The 24,056-nt window shown below is 40.4% G+C and overlaps 1 protein-coding gene across 6 annotated transcripts in view; it reads left to right on the top strand.

Moving 5' to 3' along the window:
* The window catches only part of SPATS2L (spermatogenesis associated serine rich 2 like), a 184,026-nt gene that overhangs the window by 107,390 nt on the left and 52,580 nt on the right, over window positions 1–24,056 (top strand). For all 6 annotated transcript variants that reach the window (XM_068967263.1, XM_068967268.1, XM_068967267.1 and 3 more), the window contains 3 exons: window positions 9,604–9,712; window positions 14,454–14,503; window positions 17,029–17,275. In XM_068967263.1, coding sequence (XP_068823364.1) covers window positions 9,604–9,712; window positions 14,454–14,503; window positions 17,029–17,275 — 406 coding nt within the window. The remainder of the gene's footprint in view (window positions 1–9,603; window positions 9,713–14,453; window positions 14,504–17,028; window positions 17,276–24,056) is intronic.

The following is a 24,056-nucleotide window of genomic DNA, read 5'->3' on the forward strand; positions in this document are numbered from 1 at the left end:
GATTTGAATGTACTTTAACATTTGAGAAGTAACTAGTAAGCTACCTGTAAGCTTCCCTCTACTTTAAACTTGCCACAATTTTATGAAAACTGCATTTTTCCCCCACTTTCAAATCTTCATTATTCCTTCTAATCCCGGTTTCCTGCCCCAAAAAAAAGTTAATTTTGATTTATACCCCTGGTGTTAATTCCCCAAAAGCCAGCCATGAAGATGACAACACTTCATGCATGTTTTTTACTGGCAGAAAGTAGATGTTAGAAAAGGCAATTAAATTATAAAGTTATCCATGATGCAAAGGTACTGGCCCGCACAGAATATTTTCTTTCTCAAGAAGATTCATAGGAGAACAGCCTTCATTAGTGTATAGATAATATTAGTGGCCCAGCAAGTGAAGCAAAACGTACACAGATGAGCTATTTTAAGGCATCTCTGAAAGGCTCAGCATTTGAGAAATGTGACCAAAGCTGATTATAAAATTCCTTTCAGAATTGCAGGAATGGCAACCCATAAATAACTGGTTCTCACTGGTGCAAAAACGAAGTTGTAGGCTGTTTCTCCTTTTGTAGGCAAAAAAATTAAGCTCACCTCTAAGATGACAAGTCCTCAAGGTAAGGACCAGCACTGTCTGAGACCTAGGAGGCACTTCATACATTTGGATTCTTTTCACTACCATACAATATGTTATGTTGAATTACAGAGATGCAGTGAGAAAAAAAATTAGATAAATAAGAGTGGAATATTTCAATGACCATCTTACTGGACTCCCTACTTCCTTTTGTTAATTCATCTATTTGAACATTTATGAATCATCTACTGAATGGCACCCATTGTTCTAGGCCCTGTGGATATACAGCTGTGATCCCTGTCATTTATGAGCTCACATTCCAGTGGGACAAACAGTCACATAAGTAAATAATTAGGGTGACGTGAGTGCTAAACAAGGTCTGTGAACAAGGCTCATGGGCCTCTCTCCTCTGATCTGTCCTTCCCATTCTAGCGGATTTATCTTTAATGTTGCCTACCTCTCCCCTTGGCCAATTGGATTAGTTATCTGGCTTTATTACTTTTATTTCCAGCCCTAGTTACTAATGTTGTCTCTAGGCAGTCTTTTCTTGTTCTAGAAAATGAAAACGCTCCAACTAGTGCAAGTAAAAAGAGGTTACTCTAAAGATGGAGTAGGGACTCATGGGACTTCAGAACAAGTTAAAGAAGCAGAAAAGGCAGGAAGGGAGGCAGCTCCCAAACAACCCTTGTTCACCTCCACTCTCTCCCTTTGTGTGGAATAGTCCAGACTCCAAGGCAGAGAGCCTGGTTGGCCCACTTAGTCTTTTCAGACAGGCCCCTTCCTGACTGCTGCAATCATTGTCACTACACTCTGCTTCCTTCGTGTCACTCACTCAGCGTAAGCTGTAGTTACCTTTTTTTCCATCTGTGTGTTTCACAGCTGTTCTCCTCTCTAGGTTTGGTAGCGACCGTATCTGTTTTATTTCTGCTGTATCCAGCCATAGTGCAGTATGCGGTATGCACACAGTGTACTGCTTCATCCCGACCACAGCAGGCGTTTAGTAAATAAATACAGGAAAGAGTGAGACCAAGGAAGGGGGCGGGGGGGGGGGGCGGGGGGAGCAGGCCAGGAGCGCATATTGTTGGCCACCACTCACCTTGCAGGGCAGGAAGAGATTGAAGACAGCCTTGGGTCCACTGCTCAGCAAGGCTGAGGAGGAATGTTCTTAAGAAGCCTTGTATATAGGATGATCTCCCCCAGATAAGTCCTGGTCACCAGGGTAGACATACATTCTTTCCATTTCAAAGGCATACCAACCTTTATACCTAGAGACACCCTTCTCCTTCATGGCCCAATGTAAATGCTTCCACACTTTCCTTTTTAAAATTTATTGAGCAGCTAATATATGCCAGATTCTATATCAGACACTTTCCATGCATCATCTCTTTTCACTTTTACTGAGACTCTAGCAGGTAACATCCTCATTTTACAGCTACAGAGCTAAGTTTCAACAATTTTAACCATTCATCCAAGGTCATAGAACTAACAGGTAACAGAGCCAAGGTTAGAGAACAGGTCTGTTTAATTCCAGAGCTGCTTGCGTGATGTTTGGCTGTTTCCTCTCTATTCTCCCCTCCTTGACTGCTCTCTTCTCTGTGACACTCCAGCCTTTCTCATACAAGCAGCACAGCGTTTACATGCTTTCAGGCGCAGATATTCTGGCCGCCCTGCAGTGCTGTCTGTCTTAGGGCAGTTGTGTCCTCAGCGCCTGGTACCTAGTGGAGGCCCAACCAAAACCTGGGCTGAGCTTCAGAAGGATAGGCAGTTACTATGCTATTTTTAAAACTCCACAAAGTACCATGAGTATCTTATTATATAGAAATGTCATAAATATTCTTCCCATCTCTGTTACTGAAATTTAAAGAGCATGTGTCTATTCTCCATAAGTTATAATGCTTAGGTCACATAACAGTCAGCGGAGACTCACCCGTCTATTGTTGTGGATGGTAAATGCAGAGTGATGGGGTGGTCCAGCATTAGCAGAATATTCCTTTGACTCAGAAGAGTAGCCTGAATAAGGACCGACTGTAGAGCACAGGGAACTGTACTCAATGTTCTGTAACGGCCTATAAGGGAAAAGAATCTTAAAAAGAATAGGTGTATGTATATGTATAGCTGATTCACTTTGCTGTACACCTGAAACTAACAACATTCTAAATGAACTATACGCCAATTTAAAAAAATGATTTTAGAGGGTAGAGAATGAAGGAGAGCTTTTTAGCATATTTATATACAATTAGCAAAACCCCACTGTAGCACAATAACACATATGAACTAATGGAAAAGTAATAAAAATATTAGCATAACATGTCAAAAAAAGAGCAGCCTGGTATAGCTACAAATTGACATTCTCTCATTGAACAGATTGCTATTAAATACCTACTCTGTGCACATTTGGGCTTCCCTGATAGCTCAGTTGGTAAAGAATCCACCTGCAGTGAAGGAGACCCCGGTTCGATTCCTGGGTCGGGAAGATCTGCTAGAGAAGAGATAGGCTACCCACTCCAGTATTCTTGGGCTTCCCTTGTGGCTGAGCTGATAAAGAATCTGCCTGCAATGCAGGAGACCAGGATTTGATCCCTGGGTTGGGAAGATCCCCTGGAGAAGGAAACAGCTACCCACTCCAGTATTCTGGCCTGGAGAATTCCATGGTCTGTATAGTCCATGGGGTTGCAAAGAATCAGATACAACCGAGCGACTTTCACTTTCATATCCATCTACCTGTGCACATTATTGGTCACTCGGGTGAGCATGGTGAAGATGCAGAAATGACTGGGAGGAGAATTCTGCATTCATGTTCCTTATCATTTAGAATATGCACCTCACACAGACAGGCCTGTGATGTAGAAGGTGCTGGGCTTAGGAGACATCCACTGATAAGGTCTGCGGAAATTGAAAGGAGACAGAGATGGCTTATGGCAGGGATGGTGGAGACAAAGAGCTTCACAGGATACCTGGCATTTCAGGTGGAGTATAAAATTTGGGCAAGTGGACACATCTTTTTTTGTTCAGTCTCTAAGTTGTGTCTGATTCTTTGCGACCCCATGGACTGCAGCACGCTAGGCTTCCCTGTCCATCACCAACTCCCAGAGCTTGCTCAAACTCACATCCATTGAGTCGGTGATGCCATCCAACTATCTCATCTTCTGTGCCCCCTTCTCCTGCCTTCAATCTTTCCCAGCATCAGGGTCCTTTGCAGTGAGTCAGTTCTTCACATCAGGTGGCCAAAGTATTGTAACTTCAGCTTCAGTTCTTCACATCAGGTGGCCAAAGTATTGTATCTTCAGCTTCAGCATCAGTCCTTCCAATGAATATTCGGGACTGATTTCTTTAGGATTGACTGGTTTGATCTCCTTGCAGTCTAGGGGACTCAAGAGTCTTCTCCAGCACCATAGTTTAAAAGCATCAGTTATTAGGCACTCAGCCTTCTTTGTGGTCCAACGCTTATATCCATAAAATGACTACTTGAAAAGCCATAACTTTGACTATACACATCTTTGTCAGCAAAGTGACATCTTTACTCTTTTTTTTTTTTTGTCTCTGCTTTTTATCAAGGACAAAACTCACATGGAGGTAGGGGTAAGTGGCCAACACTGGGCTTGTGCTCATCTGTAAAGGGCAGAGCAAGAAGGGCATTTGGAAAAGCAGATGAGTGCCCAGTTGTCAATGGTCTTGAGTGCCGGGTTGTAGACACTGAATTTTACTCTTAAGGAAGATGGGGAAGTAGTCCTAATTATACTTGAAGAAGAGTAGTCTGGCAACAGGCTCAGGGATGAATTTGTAGGTGGGAGACCAGAAGCAGAGGGAACTGTTATTTTCTGTTTATTTGATAGTACTGGGTCTTTACTGATCACACAGCTGTGTAGGTGGATTGAAAACTTCTGTTAGAACCATTTTTTGAAACTCAGACATAGTCTTAAGTGACTCATCTGTAAGCCAAGGAGAATTTCTAAGGAGTCATCACAGATAGGCTCAAAAAATGCACAGTGTGAATGAAGAAATCTGCTAACAGTTCTTAAGCCAGACAAGTCAGGTCCAGGAGAGGTAAGTTAATGTGGGAAGCTGAAGTAAACCGCATCTGTGAAAGCCGCACTGCCTTGCTGCCTAGTGCCGGCAAAATGCCAGACATAGAGAACAGACCTATGGACGCAGGGAGAGCGGAGGAGGGAGAGGGTGAGATGTGTGGAGAGAGTAACATGGAATCTTACAGTACCATGTGTAAAATAGATAGCCAATGGGAATTTACTGCATGAACCAGGGAACTCAAAGAGGGGCTCTGTGACAGTCTAGAGGGATGGGTCAGGGAGAGAGATGGGAGAGAGGTTCAGGAGGGAGGGGACATGGGTGTGCCTATAGCTGATTCTTGTTGATGTATGACAGAAGACCACAAAATTCTATGAAACAATTACCCTTCAATTAAAAAATAAATAAGTTAAAAAATAAATAAAGAAAAAGAAAATGCCAGCAGGACGGGCCTGAGACAGAATGGGGCGAAACCTGCCACCTTAGATAGACAACCCCAGGGAGAGGAGAGAAAGGGAGATTAGAATGCTTCAGTTAAATCAAAACACTTTTTTAAACATTTATTTTTTATTGAGATATAGTTGATGTACAGTATTATATTTACAGGTGTAAAATATAGTGATTCACAATTTTTGAAGGTTATATTCCGTTTAGAATTACTATAAGTATTTGCTATATTCCCCACATTGTGCAGCGTTGTACAGTTGTACAGTATATCCTTGTAGCTTATTTTATATGTAATAGTTTGTACCTCTTAATCCCCTACTCTTATTTTGCCCCTGCCCTCTTTCCTCTTCCCACTGGTAACCACTAGTTGGTTCACTATATCTGTGTCTGCTTCTTTTTTGTTATAATCACTTATGTGTTGTATTTCTTAGATTCCATTTATAGAGATATCATGCAGTGTTTGTCTTTCTCTGGCTGACTTACTTCACTTGCCATTGTACCCTCCAAATCCATGCTTACTGCTACAAACGGAAAAAATCTCGTTCTCTTTTTATGGCTAAGTGGTATTCCGTTATACATATATACACCACATCTTCTTAATCCCTTCATCTGTTAATAAACACATTGTGTCCATATCTTGGCAATTGTAAAGAATGCGGTGATGAACATTAGGGATGCATGTATCTTTTCGAATTGCTGTTTTTGTTCTTTTCAGATGCATACCCATGAGTGGAATTGCTGGGTCATACATGGTAGATCTATTTTTGGTTGTTTGAGAAACCTCCATACAGTTTTCCACAGTGACTGCACCAATTTACTTTCCCACCAACAGTGTACCAGGGTTCCTTTTTTCCCACATCTTCACCAGCATTTGTGTTGTTTGTATTCTTTTTGGTGATAGCCATTCTGGTAGGTGTGAGGTAATAAATAGCTCATTGTGGTTTTGACTTGTATTTCCCTGGTGATTAACGATGTTAAACATCTTTTCATTTACCTGTTAGCCATCTCCATTTCCTCTTTGGAAAAATGTCTGTTCAAGTCTTCTACCCATTTTTTAATCCGTTTTTTTGTTGTTGTTGAGTTGTATAAGCTGTTTCTATATGACGAATATTAGCCCCTTATTGGTCACACCATTTGCAAATATTTTCTCCCATTAATTAGGTTGTCGTTTCATTTTATCAGTGGTTTCCTTTGCTGTGCAAAAAACGTTTAAAATCAAAACGACTATTGAGGTGCAAAAGGCAGATTTGTCAATAGCAAATTGAATTTGCCATTTAAATTAGTAAAAGCAAAACAGGGAACAGTAATTAGGGAAAGGTAAAGCAGTTGCTAAATGAACCCCTAACTCATGGTCCAGATTGTCCCCCAGCATCCTGTGCTGCCGCCTGGTCGGCCCCCCAGGAGACTGTTTTATGGTGTGAGAACCCTTGAGGGATGGAGTCGCGTGCCGATTCAAACAGTGGGCTTCAGTGTGAAGCTGCAGCAGCGGATTCACCAGCTTAGGCTGTGGCAGCGACGTAAAGGCTGTGTGTGTGAAGCGGTGCCAGAAACAGCCTTTGCAAAACAGCCACTGCAGGCGAGAATTTTATGAGCTCCCCATATGCAAACTACCATTAGTCACGCATTGATTGATCCATTGCTCCAGGAGCTTCGTTTCCTAACGCAAAGGCAGCTTTTCAGCACAACGTCCCTGTAACACTGCCTTTGTCCTCCACACCTTACGTTTTAAAGCTCCTTCATAAGGAGACCTGTTTTAGATTTAAATGCTTAGACCCCTTATGACTGCTGCATGTTGAATAGTGACACTGTGAAGTCTCTGGATGCTTATGCATGCATATTAGTGTCTGGATTCCTCCGTCTCTCTCCAAGACATTTTCATAGCAAAACAAATGTAGTGAATTCGTAAATGAGAAGGTAGAAAAATAATGCTACTCTCTTCACATTAGCCAAGTACTATGATTAAAGCAGAAACTTGGCCGAGAAATTCACTAGAATTCAACATTACTATGGAATATCTAAGAATAGATTTTTTGTTTTCCTTTCCTTCCTTTAGTGTCTTTACAACTTGACATTCTTGTTTTAATTAAGTGTCTTCCTCTGGGAACTATTTGCAATATTCATAGTTATATTTGATATCAGGACTCAGTTATTGACAATTTTCTGAGGATATGTTCAGAGATAGGATATATAAAGTGAAAAGGATAGATGTTCTATATTCTACCATGTTGGATTTTTTTTTTTTTTGTTCTTTTAAAGAGGAACAGGCAAGTGCTGTGTACCTGTTTAAAGAGGAAGTATCTCTATAAGCTATGGTTTATATCATGTTTTGCCTTAACATAATAAAATAATGTTTTGCAGAGGAGAGTCTGGAAACAGGGCAAACAGCCATTTATGTTTATTCCATACTTCTTGATCTTTACTGCTCACACAACTGTGGAGGTAGATTGAAAATTTTGTTTTTTTTAATTGAAGTATAGTTGATTTACAATATTATATTAGTTTTCATGTATACAGCACAGTTATTAGGCATTTTTATAGCTTATCCTCCATTAAAAGTTACTATAAGATAATGGCTGTAATTCCCTGTGCTGTACAATATATCTTTGTTGCTTATGTATTTTATACATTGTCATTTCTATTTCTTAATTTTATGCCCTAATCTTGCCCCTCCCTGCTTCCCTGTCTCTATCAGTAACCACTGTTTTGTTTTCTCTGTGAGTCTGTTTCTGTTTTGCTACATACATTCATTTTATTTTTTAGATTGCACTTATAAGTGATATCATACAGTGTTGTAGTCTATGTCTTTGTCTGATTTACTTCACTAAGCATGATATTCGCTGGATCCATCCATGTTGCTGCAAATGGCAGAATTTCATTGTTTTATGGCTAAGTAATATTCCATTGTGTGTGTGTATATGTGTGTATGTGTGTATACACACCAATAGCCAAGCTATGGAAGCAACACAAGTGTTGGATATAGAAGGTAATACCATACATACATACGGAGAGAGAGGGAAGAGGGGAAGAGCTATTTTTCTTTTTTTGTAATGTTTTTGTTTTGTTTTGTTTTTGGCCACACTGTGTAGCTTGTAGGGTCTTACTTCCCTGACCAGGGATGGAACTCTTGCCCTTGGCAGTGAAAAGTGCAGAGTCTTAACCACTGGACTGCTGGGGAGTTCCCAAGAGATATCTTTCTAACATGATGCATGAATAAGAAAGGACAGCATTGAGGGTGGTTGAGGGATGGTCACAAGACCAAAATCTTTTACATGACCTTGTGGGCTACATGACCTGGTCCCTGCCTGCCTCTGGCCTCATCTTGTACTTCTGGAAGCCTCAATCTCTGTCCTGCTCCATACTCTCTCCTCATCTGTGCCTGGCTCCTCATTCATGCTGTCCCCTCTAAGAGGCCCTCCCCCTTAACCTTCCAGCCATCTCTTCTCTTTTGTCCATCAGATTTCAGCACGCCTATATACACTCAAGTCTCCTTGTCATGATTTATGGCATGTATTGCAACATGTACATAGATATTTATTTGTGTGATCATTTGATCAGTATGTGCATACTGATATGTCCCCTCTAGTCAGTAAGTTGCAAGAAGTTTGGTGCCTTGTCACAAGGTAGGCTTTCAAAAAATATTCCCTGAAAACAAGTAAGGATTGTGTAGTGCTTTTGTGATCATCAATGTGAATGCCACTCACCTTGGCACCATACAGTATTCTCATATTTGTCAGTAGTGGCTGCAGTAATCCCCTTGATAGAAAGCAGAGAGAGCCAGGTTTTGCTACAGTGGATAAAGTATCCTGTAGTAATTGCAAGTTCTGTGAGCTAAAGGTCAATGAGTTCTATTAGGCAAGAAGAAAATGTGCAAAAGTTGACTAAGAAATATCTATAGGTCATTAAAAATTGAATATTAGCTTAACCTGTTGAAATCCTTAGCTCTCATGTATGTATTTACACTGGTTTAAATGTTTGATTTTTCAGACGTGTGTTGGGGAACCTTTTCTGTATTATGGCTAAGATTGCCATTTCAAAAACACAATGCCCTACATTTTTATATCTCTATAAACATTAATGGAGTTTCACAACATACTTTCGTGAACTGCAATGTGACTGTCTCCACTGTGGAGATAAGAGAAGCTCAGGCATGAAGCTATTTCTGCACATTTTCCAAAGATAGGCCCTGAGCTCATGCAGAAGAGAGCCAGAGACAGAGGACTATCTGTGTGCTCACTGAAAACACATGTTGTGTGCATCTGGAGTCCTGGGCATGGGCTGCGGGGAGGGGAGTAGGTTGCAAAACCAGAGTTGGCTCTTCAGGCTTGCTGCTCCAGTCCTAACAGGGAAATCTTTGTAGAAATGTGTATTCAAATAAAGAGGGTATCAAGGTGATTACCAGGATTAGCTTTTATGGGTCCAAAATGCCTTGAGTATGCTTGATGGCAAGAAGATAAATTAGTCAGCTTTTTAAGGCCTTTAGAACAGTTTTTTTTTTTTCTATCCAGTGAGAGATTCATGGATGAAAAACATTCACAATGTTTGCCTTTCTCTTTTCCTCTCCTTTCCAGATCTATGCAGTTCGATCAGTTGTTCCCAACAAAAGCAATAATGAAATAGTCCTGGTGCTGCAGCAGTTTGATTTTAATGTAGATAAAGCAGTGCAGGCCTTTGTGGATGGTGAGTATACATGTCCTGTGAACCTGTAGATGTTAGAACTAAATATTCCATATATTCTGTGTTTTCTTCTTTGAATGAATTGAATACCAATTATTTACTAATACTCAATTTTTTATAAAAATATGCTAGGTTTTAAAAACACGTCTACATACATTGGTGCTTGCCAGGGTCCTGGAGGTGGTGAGGGATGGGGACTTAGGTTTAATGGGGATAGAGTTTCAGTTTAGGAAAGGAAAACTCAGGAGACGGATGATGGCGAGAGTTGCACAACCATGTGAATGTACTCAGTGCCCCTGAACTGTACAGTTAAATATAGTTAAGACAGTGTGTTTCAGGGGCTTTCCGGGTAGCTCAGCTGCTAAAGAATCCACCTGCAGTGCAGGAGACCCCAGTTTGATTCCTGGGTTGGGAAGATCCCCAGGAGAAGGGATAGGCTACCCACTCCAGTATTCTTGGGCTTCCCTAGAGGCTCAATGGGTAAAGAATCCACCTGCAATGTGGGAGACCTGGGTTTGATCCCTGGGCTGGAAAGATCTCCTGGAGGAGGGCATGGCAACCCACATCAGTGTTCTTGCCTGGAGAATCCCATGAACAGAGGAGCCTGGTGGGCTAGAGACCAGAGGTTCGCAAAGAGTTGGACATGGCTGAGCAACTAAGCTCACAGTATGTTTTATATTATGTGAATTTTACCACAGAAAACAGCATTTTAAAAAAACACATCTATGTATTAAGAGCAGGATTTGGAAGTTCTTTTTTCCTCATTGGGAAAAAACAGAAGACAGACTATAGATAGTTTGCAAAGGATACCTGTTCTAATGCTACTAATTCCACTGTCGACCAGTCTGTCCAGTCTGTTATTAAACAATGTCCTTTATTTGATGATGTCCTTGTTAATGGAGGATAATGAACTTCATTCCTGATCTGAAAAGCCTTCTCAACTCTTCAACCAGCATAGTTCTACTTGGTCTTACGATTGGAATCCTTGAACTTGATGTTTAAGTAGTCTGAGGGGACTGATTTAGTCTTTAACATTCTTAGTTTATCATTTTGAAATTTCCTAATTAGTCAGAATATTAGTTCATCTTATCCACCTCTAGAACGTTTTTGCTGTCTAAAAAAAATTGATTTTTTGAACACCCCATTTCCAGTGATGTTACAGAATCTAAATTCTCAGGAATGTAGTTATTTTATAAATGTATAACCTACTGTTTTACATTTCCTATAAATTATGGGAAATTCTTCTCTCCTAGACAAATTAAACAAATTTCATTTATGAACAAATATCTTATACCTGTTCTTTGATATCATATATCTTCTGTCCTAGCATTAGTTTCTGTTTTGTTAATATGGACTAACTAAACATAATCTGACCGAAAGTTCAGGGAATACCTTTCAGCATATTCCTCCTTTTATACTAGTTTTGTTTTCTGTTAAACTTACTCAATTTCCTGGAAATAGAACAATCTTCCTAAGTTTCTACATATATTATAATTGCATTTCAGGCAAGGTCTTGGAACCAGATAGCACACTCACATTCTGATATCTGCAGTCAGAGTTTAGAGTGCTAATTGAATTAAAAATGATTATCATTCAAAATTGGAGAAGGAAATGGCAACCCGCTCCAATACTCTTGCCTGGAAAATCCCTTGGACAGAGGAGCCTGGTAGGCCACAGTCCATAGGGTCACAAAGAGTCAGACACAACTGAGTGACTAACACACACACACACATCATTCAAAATGGGACTTCCCAGCTGGCACTAGTGGTGAAGAACCTGCCTGCCAAGGCAGGAGATGCAAGAGACCAGGGTTTGATCCCTGGGTCAGGAAGATCCCATGGAAGAGGGCAACTCACTCCAGTATTCTTGCTTGGAGAATCCCACGGACATGGGAGCCTGGTGGGCCACGGTCCATGGGGTCGCAAAGAGTCAGACATGACTAAAGTGACTTAGCACACATGGTTCAAAATAGACCTGCAGGCAGCCCCACAGTGCATAACTTTTCTGACTGTTCATCCTGCTTCATGTATGAACAAATATGGAATCTTTATTCGTAAGAAACAAATACAGAGAATGGGATGCTAATCCAGCTTTGCAACATTTGGTACAGTTTGTCTCACAAAAGAAATTGAGAGGCACACAGCCTGGCGCAGATAAACTCTCTTTTCAGTTTCACTTGCCAGTGTCGCTCACATGGAAAAAAGCTTTAGGAAAGGAAACAGGTTACTATCCCCATGCCTCCCCACCCTCAGCTGGAGTGAGGCCCCCACATTCTCCATCCTGAAAGTTTTTATTATAAAGTGACCCTGATGAGATGCCCAGATGCTCAGTAACTGATGGACTGTCATCAAATCCAACTGTATTTAATTATAGCACCATGCTTGTCCTTCTTGAAATTTTCACCTTGTCAAGATTAAGGTCTCAGTTTAAAAAATTCATCGATTGCTGAGATATCATTTTGGATGGGAGTCAATAGGAAAACTTGTTTAAAGATCACTGAAAATCAGAAATAATCACTAGGAATCACTTATGAGGCACACTAAAAGCACACTTTCTGAGTAGCTTAATAAGCTCCAAACAGGACTTCCCTGGTGGCTCACTGGTCAAGAATCCTGCTGCCAGTGCAGGAGACACGGATTCGATCCCTGATCCAGGCAGATCCCACATGCCATGGAGCAACTATGCCCCCGTACCACCACTATTGAGCCGGTACCCTAGAGCCGGGGAACCGGCACGACCGAGCCCGAGCCCACGAGCTACAACTGCTGCACTCCTGGAGCCCTGGAGCCCATGCTCTGCAGCAAGAGAAGCCACTGCAAGGAGAAGCCTGCACACCACACCTGGAGAGTAGCCCCCACTGGCTGCAACCAGAGAAAAGTCCCTGAGGCAACGAAGACCCAGTACAGCCGAAAATAAATAAACTAATTAAATTATGTCTATAAAAAAACCTCCAAGCAGTTTTAGTATAATTAAAGTTTAATAGTAACAGTTTCAAAATTGTCTTTAAACACAGGTTCTTCAGAATTACCCTCTAAAAGCTCATGGTCCAAATTGCAAATAGAATTTATGTCCAAATATAAAAATTAGAAGAATAATTGAATATTGCAGTTGAAAGTAGTAAACAACTCACCCCCTTTCTCTGATTTAAAAGAACCGTCTTCAACATTTTTTAAATTTAATTTTTATCCGGAATTCTGAAGTTGAGCTCTAAGTAAAAACTACCCTAATAATTCTTAGCCACGGGTGTGACTTAGGAAGTAACCTAGTGAAAGTGACTTCCTAAAGTTCTTCGAAAGGAAAATACTATGAAACATTAATTCTCTGGGCAAATTAGAAAAAGATCACCCTAGTTAATAAAAAGTCTGAATTATAGCTTACTTTTAAATGCAGTCTTACTATTTCAAGTACATGTAACACAAAAAGCCTTCGAGGGGCATTGAATTGGAAACTCTGAATGGATAGGAATAATTAGTCTTTTTAAACATTAGTCAAAGCAATATGGCCTTCTGCTTATCTAACAGTGACAGTAGACTCAATAATTGGGGCCCTACTAATTTGAAATTTGTTATAAAGACTAGCCTGAAGTTTATCTTTGTTTAGCCAACACACTCATTGTAGAGAACTATTAGTATAATGAAATGGTATGAGAATGCTTAAAATTGTTGAAAGAATACATTTAAGAGCTACTCTTTAGAAATACCTATTTAAATAAGAACAACTGGTCTGCTCATTACCAATAACTTGTTGAAATTACCCCCAGCAGTTTGGAGTGAGTGTGTGAGTGCATGTTAAGTCGCTTCAGTCGTGTCTAACTCTTTGTGACACTATGGACTGTAGCCCACCAGGCTCCTCTGTCTGTGGGATTCTCCAGGCAAAAATACTGGAGTAGGTTGCCATGCCCTCCTCCAGGAGATCTCCCTGACGCAGTGATTGAACCCAAGTCTCTAACATCTCCTGCGTTAGCAGGTGGGTTCTTTACCACTTAGCACTTTGGAGTGAGTGAAGAAACTTAGATTACATGAAGATACTTACTGTAGCTGACCGCTGGTTAAGCATTTCTTTTGAAATATTTTTTAATTTAATCAAGTTAGACTTTTCCTCTGCATCAGGGCGATGCCACATATGCACGTGAAGAGTATTTCAGAACCTGGGACTCAACTTGTTATTTAATGAGCTTCTTTTGTTTCAAAGTGGAACCTTGCAAAGACTACGTCCTGTCCTTATCCATAGTGACATGAGCAAAACTAACATCAGATCATCTGTCCTCCTTGTCACCCTGCAGGTTGTGAACATAATGAGTAGAGGCAGAAAATGAGCAGAAATAGCCAAACAAAAAGTTAGGATTCACATGGTTAATAATATTCAAAATCCCATGTTTGGCCTAGAAGATTATAGGTATTTTGATTCATATATAAAACAGAACAATTTTAATTCTACCTATGGCAATGAAGCTATCAGAAAATTCTCAAGATATATTTCATTTTCTCTAAGACAACATAATGATAAAACAAAGTAAGCTTCATGTAGTGGGGCTTAATACTTTGATAAAACTAAGATCATGCAGTGAATTAAATGAAAATCTGGAAATAAAAAATGAAACTGGCATTTTTATTAAGGTAGGATGTATCAAAACAAATGAAAAAGCCAGGAAAAAAAATCGCTACCAGGATGAAAAGACAGAGATGAATTTTGTGTGGTGTTTTATTATGTGAATACATGTTGAAGATTCTTTGTCTTTGTCTAGGCAGTGCAATTCAAGTTCTAAAAGAATGGAATATGACAGGAAAAAAGAAGGTAAGATTGATATGGATTGTAAATTAGTAACATCTTCCATCAGAATCTTCGTGGCTGTTATCATTTTAACAAGGGTGCCAATTTTGTGCTTCTTTCAAATATGTTAATATGTATACCCAGGAAGCTTCCAGATTCATGACTTTCTTAAATTAAAAGCCACCCTCCCTACTAATGCCCTTGTTTTCTGTTCAAGTGTTTTTAACCACCAGGTGTGCTTTAGAAGTCCCAGAGTTTTTCTTTTTAAGTATTAAGGCAAGCCCAACCAGAGAATTCAAAGGATTCTAGATGTTAACTTGCCTGAACATATCCCACAGCACAAAGGAAAACATTAAGGAGCTTTTTAAAGATACTTGAAAAGCTCTAAATACATTTTCACATGTTTTTCCAGCCAAGAGAATCTGCCCAGGGCTGCCCCCAGAAACATTTTTCCTGAGTTCTAATAAGCTAGATTTTTAATAAAGGACGTACTTTAAAGCCATAGTAAGTAAGGGACCTGTTTTCCTTTCTTTCGAACCCTGGCAGACTGACTGCTCCTTGTGAGCAGAGGGGAGATTTTAAGCTGCCCCATTCAAGTTATTTTTCTTTCTTGTCTAGTCACACTGTTTCGACCTCTGGGCACACGTGTGGTGTGCTGTACACATACTGGCCTTCCTGGTCTTGTGAGCGTTTCTGGGTACTCGCTGGCTCCTTGGAGGTGCGACTTCTTGTTCTAGGCCTGTCATCTGTTTCATCACTTTGACAAAAAGTCTGCTTCTCTTTCCCAAGTAACTTCCCCAAGGGGAATCCCAGTATATACTCTTCCCACTGAGGGAGGATCACTGGCCCGAGGAATAGGTTTTGACAAATGCACGCATGAAAGCAGTATTACTTTCATAAATTCCCAAGATTACTGAAATTACTGGAATGATCCTTTCCTCCTTTTTCTCCTCCTCGCTTCATGGAGAACTGGGAGAATTACGAGGTTTTTTGTTCAACATTTGTATGCCACCATCTTTGACAATGTCTGCTTATCTTTAATCATAGCTTCCCAGACTTCTGTATGAAATGAAGATGGTTTGCAAGTGATTGAAAGGCAGTATTTATACTTACATGGAGAAATTTGAGATGTGTGGATTGGGTTTTAAATTTCTCTGATGTGGAAAAAAAAAAAAGAGCAGACAGCAGCTGCAGACCCAACTCATTACCAAACCTTCTTCTTAGAGGTTAAATGGGAAGATGGTCTCCCCAGCCTAGGAGACTCAGGGCTCCTGTGGGAATGGTGCCCCTGGGCCTTCCCTTCACCCAGTCATTGCACTTCTCTCCCCTGGAGGAGCCCTTACGCAGACCCATGCTTGCGGTTTCAAAGGAAAAGAAAGGGAATGGGGAGGAGAATCAAGAGAAAATTGTTTCTTCTTATTTCTTTTCAAACATGTTGCAGAACAAAGCCAGGCTGATGTTTAGCTGGTGGGACACTGATGCCACAGGCAGGCCAGGGTCTGTCCTGACAGGCCCCTTGTCTGTTCTCATTGGCTGAGGCCTGTACCAAGGTCTAAAAAATTTCAGTTACCTAAAATTCGGGGTAGGGACTTTCCTGGTGGTTCAGTGATGAAAATTCCACACTTTCACTGCAAGGGGCATAGGTTCGATCCCTCTTCGGGGAACTAAGATCCTACGTACTGCAAGATGTGGCCAATAAATACATTAATTAAATTACTAAAAGATATAAATAAAAAATGAAATAAAATGCATAGTTGTGTTATTCTGAGCTAAATGTAAGAAAAGTCTTACAGTGCTGTTGAGCTAGCAGCCAAGTATTCCAGGGGCACAGAATTCAGGTGGGCCCACGTTGGTTTGGCAATGCTTTGTAGTAGTTCTCCACTCCAGCTTGAATGTTCATGGGGATGATCCTGGGACTTCCTGGACAGTGTGGCAGCAATCCAGGGGTGGCCTGGTTGGGGGGTGCCTTTTCAAAGACCCAACCTGGACTTTGGGGATTTGACTCCACTTCCTCATTCTGCAAGGAGGTGCCAGCCTCTTCTGTTCCCACCCTCCCCTCAGGTTTCCCTCCTCCCCAGAGGAGCAGAACCTCAGGGTCCTCCCTGCCCTCCTCCCACCCTCATGGTCTCTATAAGAAATGAGAACTCTTCTCCAATAGCACAGTAGCTGAATTCAAGTTCCTCCAGGGTTGTAATCACGAGAGTTTTTATACTCTATGACCATTCAGATATGTAGGCCCTCAATTTGCTCAAATGATATGTCAGCTATTTTAAGCCATTTCCTGCTGTTTTTTGCTTATAAAGGAAACTTTTTGTTTTCTATGTTTATGAGGTAAAAGTTTATACAACTCATTGTGGGAAAGAAGCTATTTATAGTAACTTGGGCAGTTAATAAAGACATCAGTGTTTTCACCCATTTTATTTGAAGAGTCAGAAAACAAAAAAAAGCAAAAGGATAACATATCTTATTTTGCTTTCTCGGATTCACATTCTATTTCAAGGTGCTTGTGAGCTGCATAATATTCATTTCTCATTTGTTTCTCATTCTAGAACAATAAGAGAAAACGAAGCAAGTCCAAGCAGCATCAAAGCAACAAAGATGCTAAAGACAAGGCAGAGAGGCCCGAGGCAGGGCCCGTGCAGCCACCACCACCCCAGATACAGAATGGCCACATCAACGGCTGTGAGAAGGACAGCTCATCCACCGATTCCGCCAGTGAAAAACCAGCCCTTCCCCCTCGTGAGAAAAAGATCTCAATACTCGAGGAGCCTTCAAAGGCACTCCGAGGGGTCACAGGTCAGTTATTCTTAAGTAAAGTTGCTTAGGAAGACATAGAAGAAAAGGATGGCAGGGGACCCACTGGGACCATCCCTGCTACGGTTGTTGGTGGTGAAAGGAAAAGATTGTCCTGCAACATTGTGCATAGATTCAAACGGTCTTTAGGCAGGATGGTAGGGGCCGGGAGGAAAGTCACAGGCCCAGAGAAGACATGTCCAATCCAGCCCTGCAAAAGTCAGAGGATTGTTTTAATCTAAAAAATATAGTTCTAGTCTCTGTTGGAATCATCAGGAAAATAGAAATTCCAGCTTAAAGAAATTTTTCTTTCTAAAGGCACTTTGGCTAAGAAAAGGGAGGGATAATTGGTGACCAAAGGAAATGTTATTAAAGGGTAGACCAAATTATTTTATCTCCTGGTATTTTATATCGTGCAATAGAATATAATCTTCCAGGCTGTTAGAATCTGGAATATTCTTTATTTGTGCTACAGCTATATAGTCATCACTCAATGAAAGGCTGCTTCTTAATCAACCGTATGACCTTAAGGGCATCATTTCATCTCTAGTGTCCCATTTCCTTTCTGTAAAATATGGCAACTGTACAGGATTCTACTAGATCTGTGATCTTCAATACCATTTGGCCCAAAGCTCCATTTTTATGTCAAGTCCTAAAGTAAAATCCATAGATAATATAAATCTACCTAGAAACAGAACATCAATAATATAAAAATATAAGAAGTTCAAGAATAGCTAAAATAGAAGGCTTAATCAAATGGTCAGATGTTCATACCGTACACTTATCATGAATCGCTTTACACTTACAGGAAGGGAGACAGTAGTCAACTGGATAACGTGAATACTGTTTTTTTATATTCAACATGTGAAGTAAAAACTAAATAAGTATATTTTAATGTAGACGTGGGGTCACTGGGAAAGCAGCTGCTACAAATGCAGCCTGAAAATTGCTAATTATCCACTCAAATACTGTGACTGCCCTTGTGGTTGGCCATGGAATTTTCCAAATGGTGAAAAACTCTTGGTAAAGTTATAAACACCAGAGAGTACAGTTTTCTCTTAATGTATATAGTAGTTGAACCCTGGAAATCCAAGTAAATCTTGTAAATCCATAGGAAAACTGTACAAAAAATACTTTGAGTTTATATGTCACGTGTCTGGGAAGACATGAGAAAATTCAGGTCACTGGGCAGTTCTTCATTGTGTGGGATTCCTGTGATTGTGAGTCATCTAGCATCCTGCCCCCAACACCCACCCATACAAAATTACTTAGATAAATTTTAAAAGTTTTTCAAAACATCTCCTGAAATAAACCAAAGATGAATAAAACAGGGGCTTAAAAAGCAGAGACATCACTTTTCAGACAAAGATTCGTATAGTCAAAGCTATGGTTTTTCCAGTAGTCATGTATGAATGGGACCATTGAACCATAAAGAAGGCTGAGTGCCAAAGAATTGATGATTTCGAGCTGTAGTGTTGGAGAAGACTTTGAGAGTGCCTTGGACTGCAGGGAGATCAAATCAGCCAATTCTAAGGGAAATTAATCCTGAATATTTATTGGAAAGACTGATGCTGAAGCTGAAGCTCCAGTACTTTGGCCACCTGATGCAAAGAGCTGACTAAAATTGGAAAAGACCCTGAAAGATTGAGGACGGGAGGAGAAGGGGGTGACAGAGGATGAGATGGTTAGATGGCATCACTGATTCAATGGACATAAGTTTGAGCAAACTCTGGGAGATAGTGAAGGACAGGGAAGCCTGGCATGCTGCAATCCTTGGGGTCACAAAAAGTCGGACATGACTTAGCAACTGAACAACAACCTACAGGGAGAGTTTAGTCAAGCAGAAGAGACAGGTGCAAACCGAAAATCACATGATAACCTTTTCTAAATCAGGGATTACCATGAGGAAGCATGAAATAACTGACACTGTGTAACAATTAAGAAGTTTTCTAATTGCTCACAAAGCTCTACTTTTCTTCCATAAACATTACCTAACAACACTATTAATAGTGCCATAATTCAGAAAATCCTTACTACACAATGATATCTTACAACAAACAACAAAAATAACCTATTTCTCTTTAGAATCTGGATGTTCCAGTCATCTTTTAATTCAGCTTTTCCTCTGCCTACAATTTTGAGAATGTTTTGATTTATGGTCAGGGCAAGAGAAAGAAATTAAATAATCGAATGGCACATTCCCAACTTTGCCTGTGATTGCTTTCACACGAATTACTTTCAAAATCTAATTACTCAGGTTGCTGTTGTGATATCAATCATACATTAAAAGCCCAGCACATATATTTGTTCATTTACTTATAATTTATACCTTCTTCCTAAAACAATTTCAGTAACTCTATCAAGTATATGACATTAGAGCAAATGCAATATTGAAGCGCTTCACTTCACAGTGGAGAGCTGCCTTGAAAGTTAAATACCCAGCAGATGAGTTCTCTGTACAAGGGGCTTTTGTGAACCCTGTCATGAAACTGTTGGCAAAGAATACTTTATTGCACAAAGAACCATCCCAAGATCCCTCAGCTTTGTAAGTTTAGCATGAAGTCATTAAGGTATATCAGTATTATTTGTTAATAATTAATAAAACAGATATATTATCATGTAAATCTTTCTGTTAAAGAATAAATGACGACAGTGGAAGGTTATCAGAAGTTTTTGCAAAAGGAAGGGAATTCTTCTGGTTGACCATTAACTTCAGCAACAGCTTGTGATCATAAATTTCAAAATGAGTTTATAGCTAGTTAAGTTTCTTTGCAAAGATAATGAAGATTAATCAGGAGGTTGATGCCAAAACTATCAAATGACTTCTGAAATGCTTTGTTCAATTTCTCAGAAATCCTGAGATCTCTGCTAAATATTTTACAGATGAGTGTCGGATCTTGCATATTACTGCACCCCATTTTGAGTAGACCTTTGAAACTGGGCAGGATAGGAAAGATCCCTTAATCCCCTCACTTCATAGCTGAGTAGACCAAGGCCCCGGGGTCAAAAAGCTGAGAAGATCTATGCCCCAGGGGTAACTCTGTCTGGTTAGCAAAAGCCTGACTCAAATCCATGCAATTTTATGCATGCATTAGAGAGTTATTACTAAAACCACAGGCTCCATAACTCCTGAAAGATGTATATAATTGAAAAATTAGGGAAAAGTAATCATAACAAAACCAGATAATTATATTCTGTACTTGAGTGAGTTCAAAGTATGAGCCTTAAAGAAATCTCCAGTCTGCTGGTGGCGGAACATTTATCAAGCTTTCCAGTGATGAAACTGGCTCAGGGAAGCTTGCCCTGAATACCCAGTTGGGCAGCAGGCTGTGAACATGTGGAAAGCGTGTTTTATCTTTTATAACACCTTGACATTCAAGATCTCTCTTTCTAAAGGTTTTAAAAAGGATCATTTGCTGGTAGGGGAAAAGTTAGCCTTAAGATATGTGCAGGTGGTTCCGGGGTGTTAGTGTGACTTCCCACATGAAAAATAACCACCAAAGGCATCATCATTTCAGGCTGTAAATATAGTACTGTCGAGTGGGACAATGCTGCAAGTCAGCGTATAGCTCTGAAGTTGGGGAGTTTGATTTAAACTTAGTACAAAATTACTTTTTTAAGCCTTGGAGTAGTTTTTTCTGTATTTCAGAATTTTTAATAACCACTCAAATTAGATCTTTTACATAATGCAATCAAGATTATCTGCATCTAAGTACAAAGTCAGACAAGGAGTAGATCAAGATTTATTTTCACAGAAGTAATGCCAAGGGTCACTTTTATTTCTAAGGCTCTATCTAAATGGTTAAAGTGCATTATGACCTTAGGTTTCATTTTTCCCAGATGTGGCTGCTACTCTATTTTCCCTAAGGGTCAGATTGCTGAAATGTCTATATGCTTATCACCGCATGGGCTAGAATAGGAATTCAGATTCCTCTGCTGTCCTTTTCCCCCTGGACACAATTCCCATCCAGTAGGAAAGAAGCAGGATTGTGGGCTACCAATTGGCTCCATTGAGATAAGCTTGGGGACGGGGCTTTCCTTGTCTTCAGCTCCTCTTCCCAGCAGGCTTCCTTTATTTCCTCTCATCTTGTAAAGCATCTTGGGAAGCCAGCTCTTCCGTTACCTGTTACTAGTTTCTAACAGAAGGCCCCATGCTGTGTTCACTGACCTCCACGGTCTGGGCTTCTGCCCTGTGTGGGAGAACAGGGGCAGCCTCATCGTTTTACCTTTGCCAGGCAGATTCTGCATGTGGCTTGCCTCTGGGACAGAACCGCTTTCTTATTCTCTAGGTGAACTGAAGCAAATATGAGAGAAAGGGTCCTGTTATTTTAGAATGTTGGCTGCCTGTCCCTCATTTGTGCTTCATATAAAAAAGAAGAAAACAACAACAGACTATTTTACAATATTTTTGTGGTGTGGGGTTCCCTATAAGATTTCCAAGCAGATTTTTTAATCCTGTTGTTGGCCCTAGCTCCAAGATTATCTCCTCTGCTTTTCTAAACCCTATATTGGACCAGAGGATTAGAAAAGATCAACAAGAAGAAAGCAGCTTGCTGAGAACTTTAATAGAAAAGCCAAATGTGTGTATTCCGGGATTTCAGCCGTTCCAGCTCTCAGATGGAAGCAACATAATATCATTGCTAAGAAGCAGGGCTTTAGCATTAAACATGTTTGGATTCAAATCTTGGCCTCGTCACTTACTAGTTGTGTGACCCCTTCCGTGTCTCACCTGCAAAATATTCTGCAATTGTGATGAGGAGTAAATGAGATAAATAAAGTGATTAGCACAGTATTTGACACAGAGTAAACCCTGAAGTCATTTCTTTATCTATATAGGAAATATTTTAAGCATCTAACATGTGCCAGAAATTCTTCTAGATAAAAAAGTTTTTGCCTTCCCGGAGTTTATGTTCTTTTGTGGGAATGGGGAGAAGAGAAGCACAGTAAACCAGAATCCACCAAAATGTGTATGTGAAAGTGTTAGTCGCTTAGTGGTGTCCAACTCTTTGCGACCCCATGGACTGCAGCCTACCAGGCTCCTCTGTCCATGGAATTCTCCAGGCAGGGATGCTGGAGTGGGTTACCATTTCCTTCTCCAGAGGATCTTCTGACCCAGGGATCATGCCTGGGTCTCCTGCATTGCCAGCTGATTCTTTACCATCTGAGCCGCCAGGAAAGTTTAAATGTTTATAGATTATAGTAAATGTTGTGAAGGCAGCAAGTAGGAGAGAGGCTGGGGCAGGAGGAGGGGTGTGTGTAGCAACTTCAGATAAGGCCCTATGTGAATGGGTGAAGGAAGAGGGTATGTGGATGCTGAGAGAGCCCCCGTTCACGTTCCCTGACATCAGGCTATCTTGGTCTAAAAGGCCAATGTTTTATTTAAACCTTACTTAAGGATTATTTTAGCTAAAGCCCTTGTAGCATTGTAACCATTGGTTTTTAATTAAAGATATAGTGCTTTGTTAGGCCATATAGCTGACATTAAGTACAGTCATGTGAACAGGCATTTTGAAGCATATAGTTTAAAGCACATTTATCATTATTCTCACTCTTTTATTTTGGCATCTAATGCTTTAGTGTTAACTCTCGTTTGTAGCTGTGTGTTGTTCAGTGTCAAACTCAGCTTCCAGCAGCACGGTGTCTGAATAGTTCAGGTAATGTTAGAGGCAGCCTTACATTGTGTTTTCTGTGTCTTAGACCTCTGCTTCCTTTCTCTGCGTGTGATAAAGCAGGAGACAGAAACAGACACAAGACGTAGTGACATAAGGACACGGGATGTATAAAACCCCTCGGGCATTTTCCTGTCGCCTGGAGAGAGTGGACTCCAGAGCCCTCTCCCTTCTCTTTCTCATTTGAAAACTACTTTTGCTGCATCTCTACAGCAAAAATTCAAACCATCTTCATCTCTGAATAGCTGATACCTTCCCAACTTCCCACTCAAACCTTGTTAGTTACAAGGTTTCAGTTATAAACAGACTTAATTAAATGGAATGCACTCCTTGCAAAGAACAAAATGCCTTCCATTAATTTTTTGGACTGCAAGGAGATCCAACCAGTCCACCCTAAAGGAAATCAGTCCTGAATATTAATCGGAAGGACTGATGCTGAAGCTGAAACTCCAAAACTTTGGCCACCTGATGCAAAGAACTGACTCATTTGATAAGACCCTGATGCTGGGAAAGATCGAAGGCAGGAGGAGAAGGGGACAACAGAGGATGAGATGGTTGGATGGTGTCACCGACTCAATGGACGTGAGTTTGGGTAAACTCCAGGAGTTGGTGATGGACAGGGAGGCCTGGCATGCTGCAGTCCATGGGGTCGCAAAGAGTCAGACAGGGCTGAGCAACTGAACTGAATTGAATTGAAACCTTTAAAGGTATTAGTGATACTTAAGACCTTGTAAAGACAATATAAATTAAAAGACTGGTTTCCAGTCAGAATGTTCCCAGCGTGATCTGAGCCAATCCAGGTTTACAGAATGGACTAAACCTATCTAAGTCTTTGTTCCAAAGTTATTGGCTCCTCTGAATTTCTGTTAATTGCCCTGTCACGTAGTGATAGAAGAATGATGTAAGATGCAAATAAAGGTATACAATAATTGTAATGTGAAAAGAGTTGCCTTGGGGTTTCATCACTATAACATCTTAAGAAAATTATCTTTACTCACTGTCTCCATGTCTTTACCTCTCTCTCACTTATCGATTTCTTAAGATCCCATCACTCCAAAGAATTTGCCCCCACTGAGTTTACCATTGGCCTCCATGTATTTAATCTAGCAGACATT

The sequence above is a fragment of the Capricornis sumatraensis genome, chromosome 3 (genome assembly GCF_032405125.1).
Source record: "Capricornis sumatraensis isolate serow.1 chromosome 3, serow.2, whole genome shotgun sequence".
NCBI classification, from domain to species: Eukaryota; Metazoa; Chordata; class Mammalia; order Artiodactyla; family Bovidae; genus Capricornis; species Capricornis sumatraensis.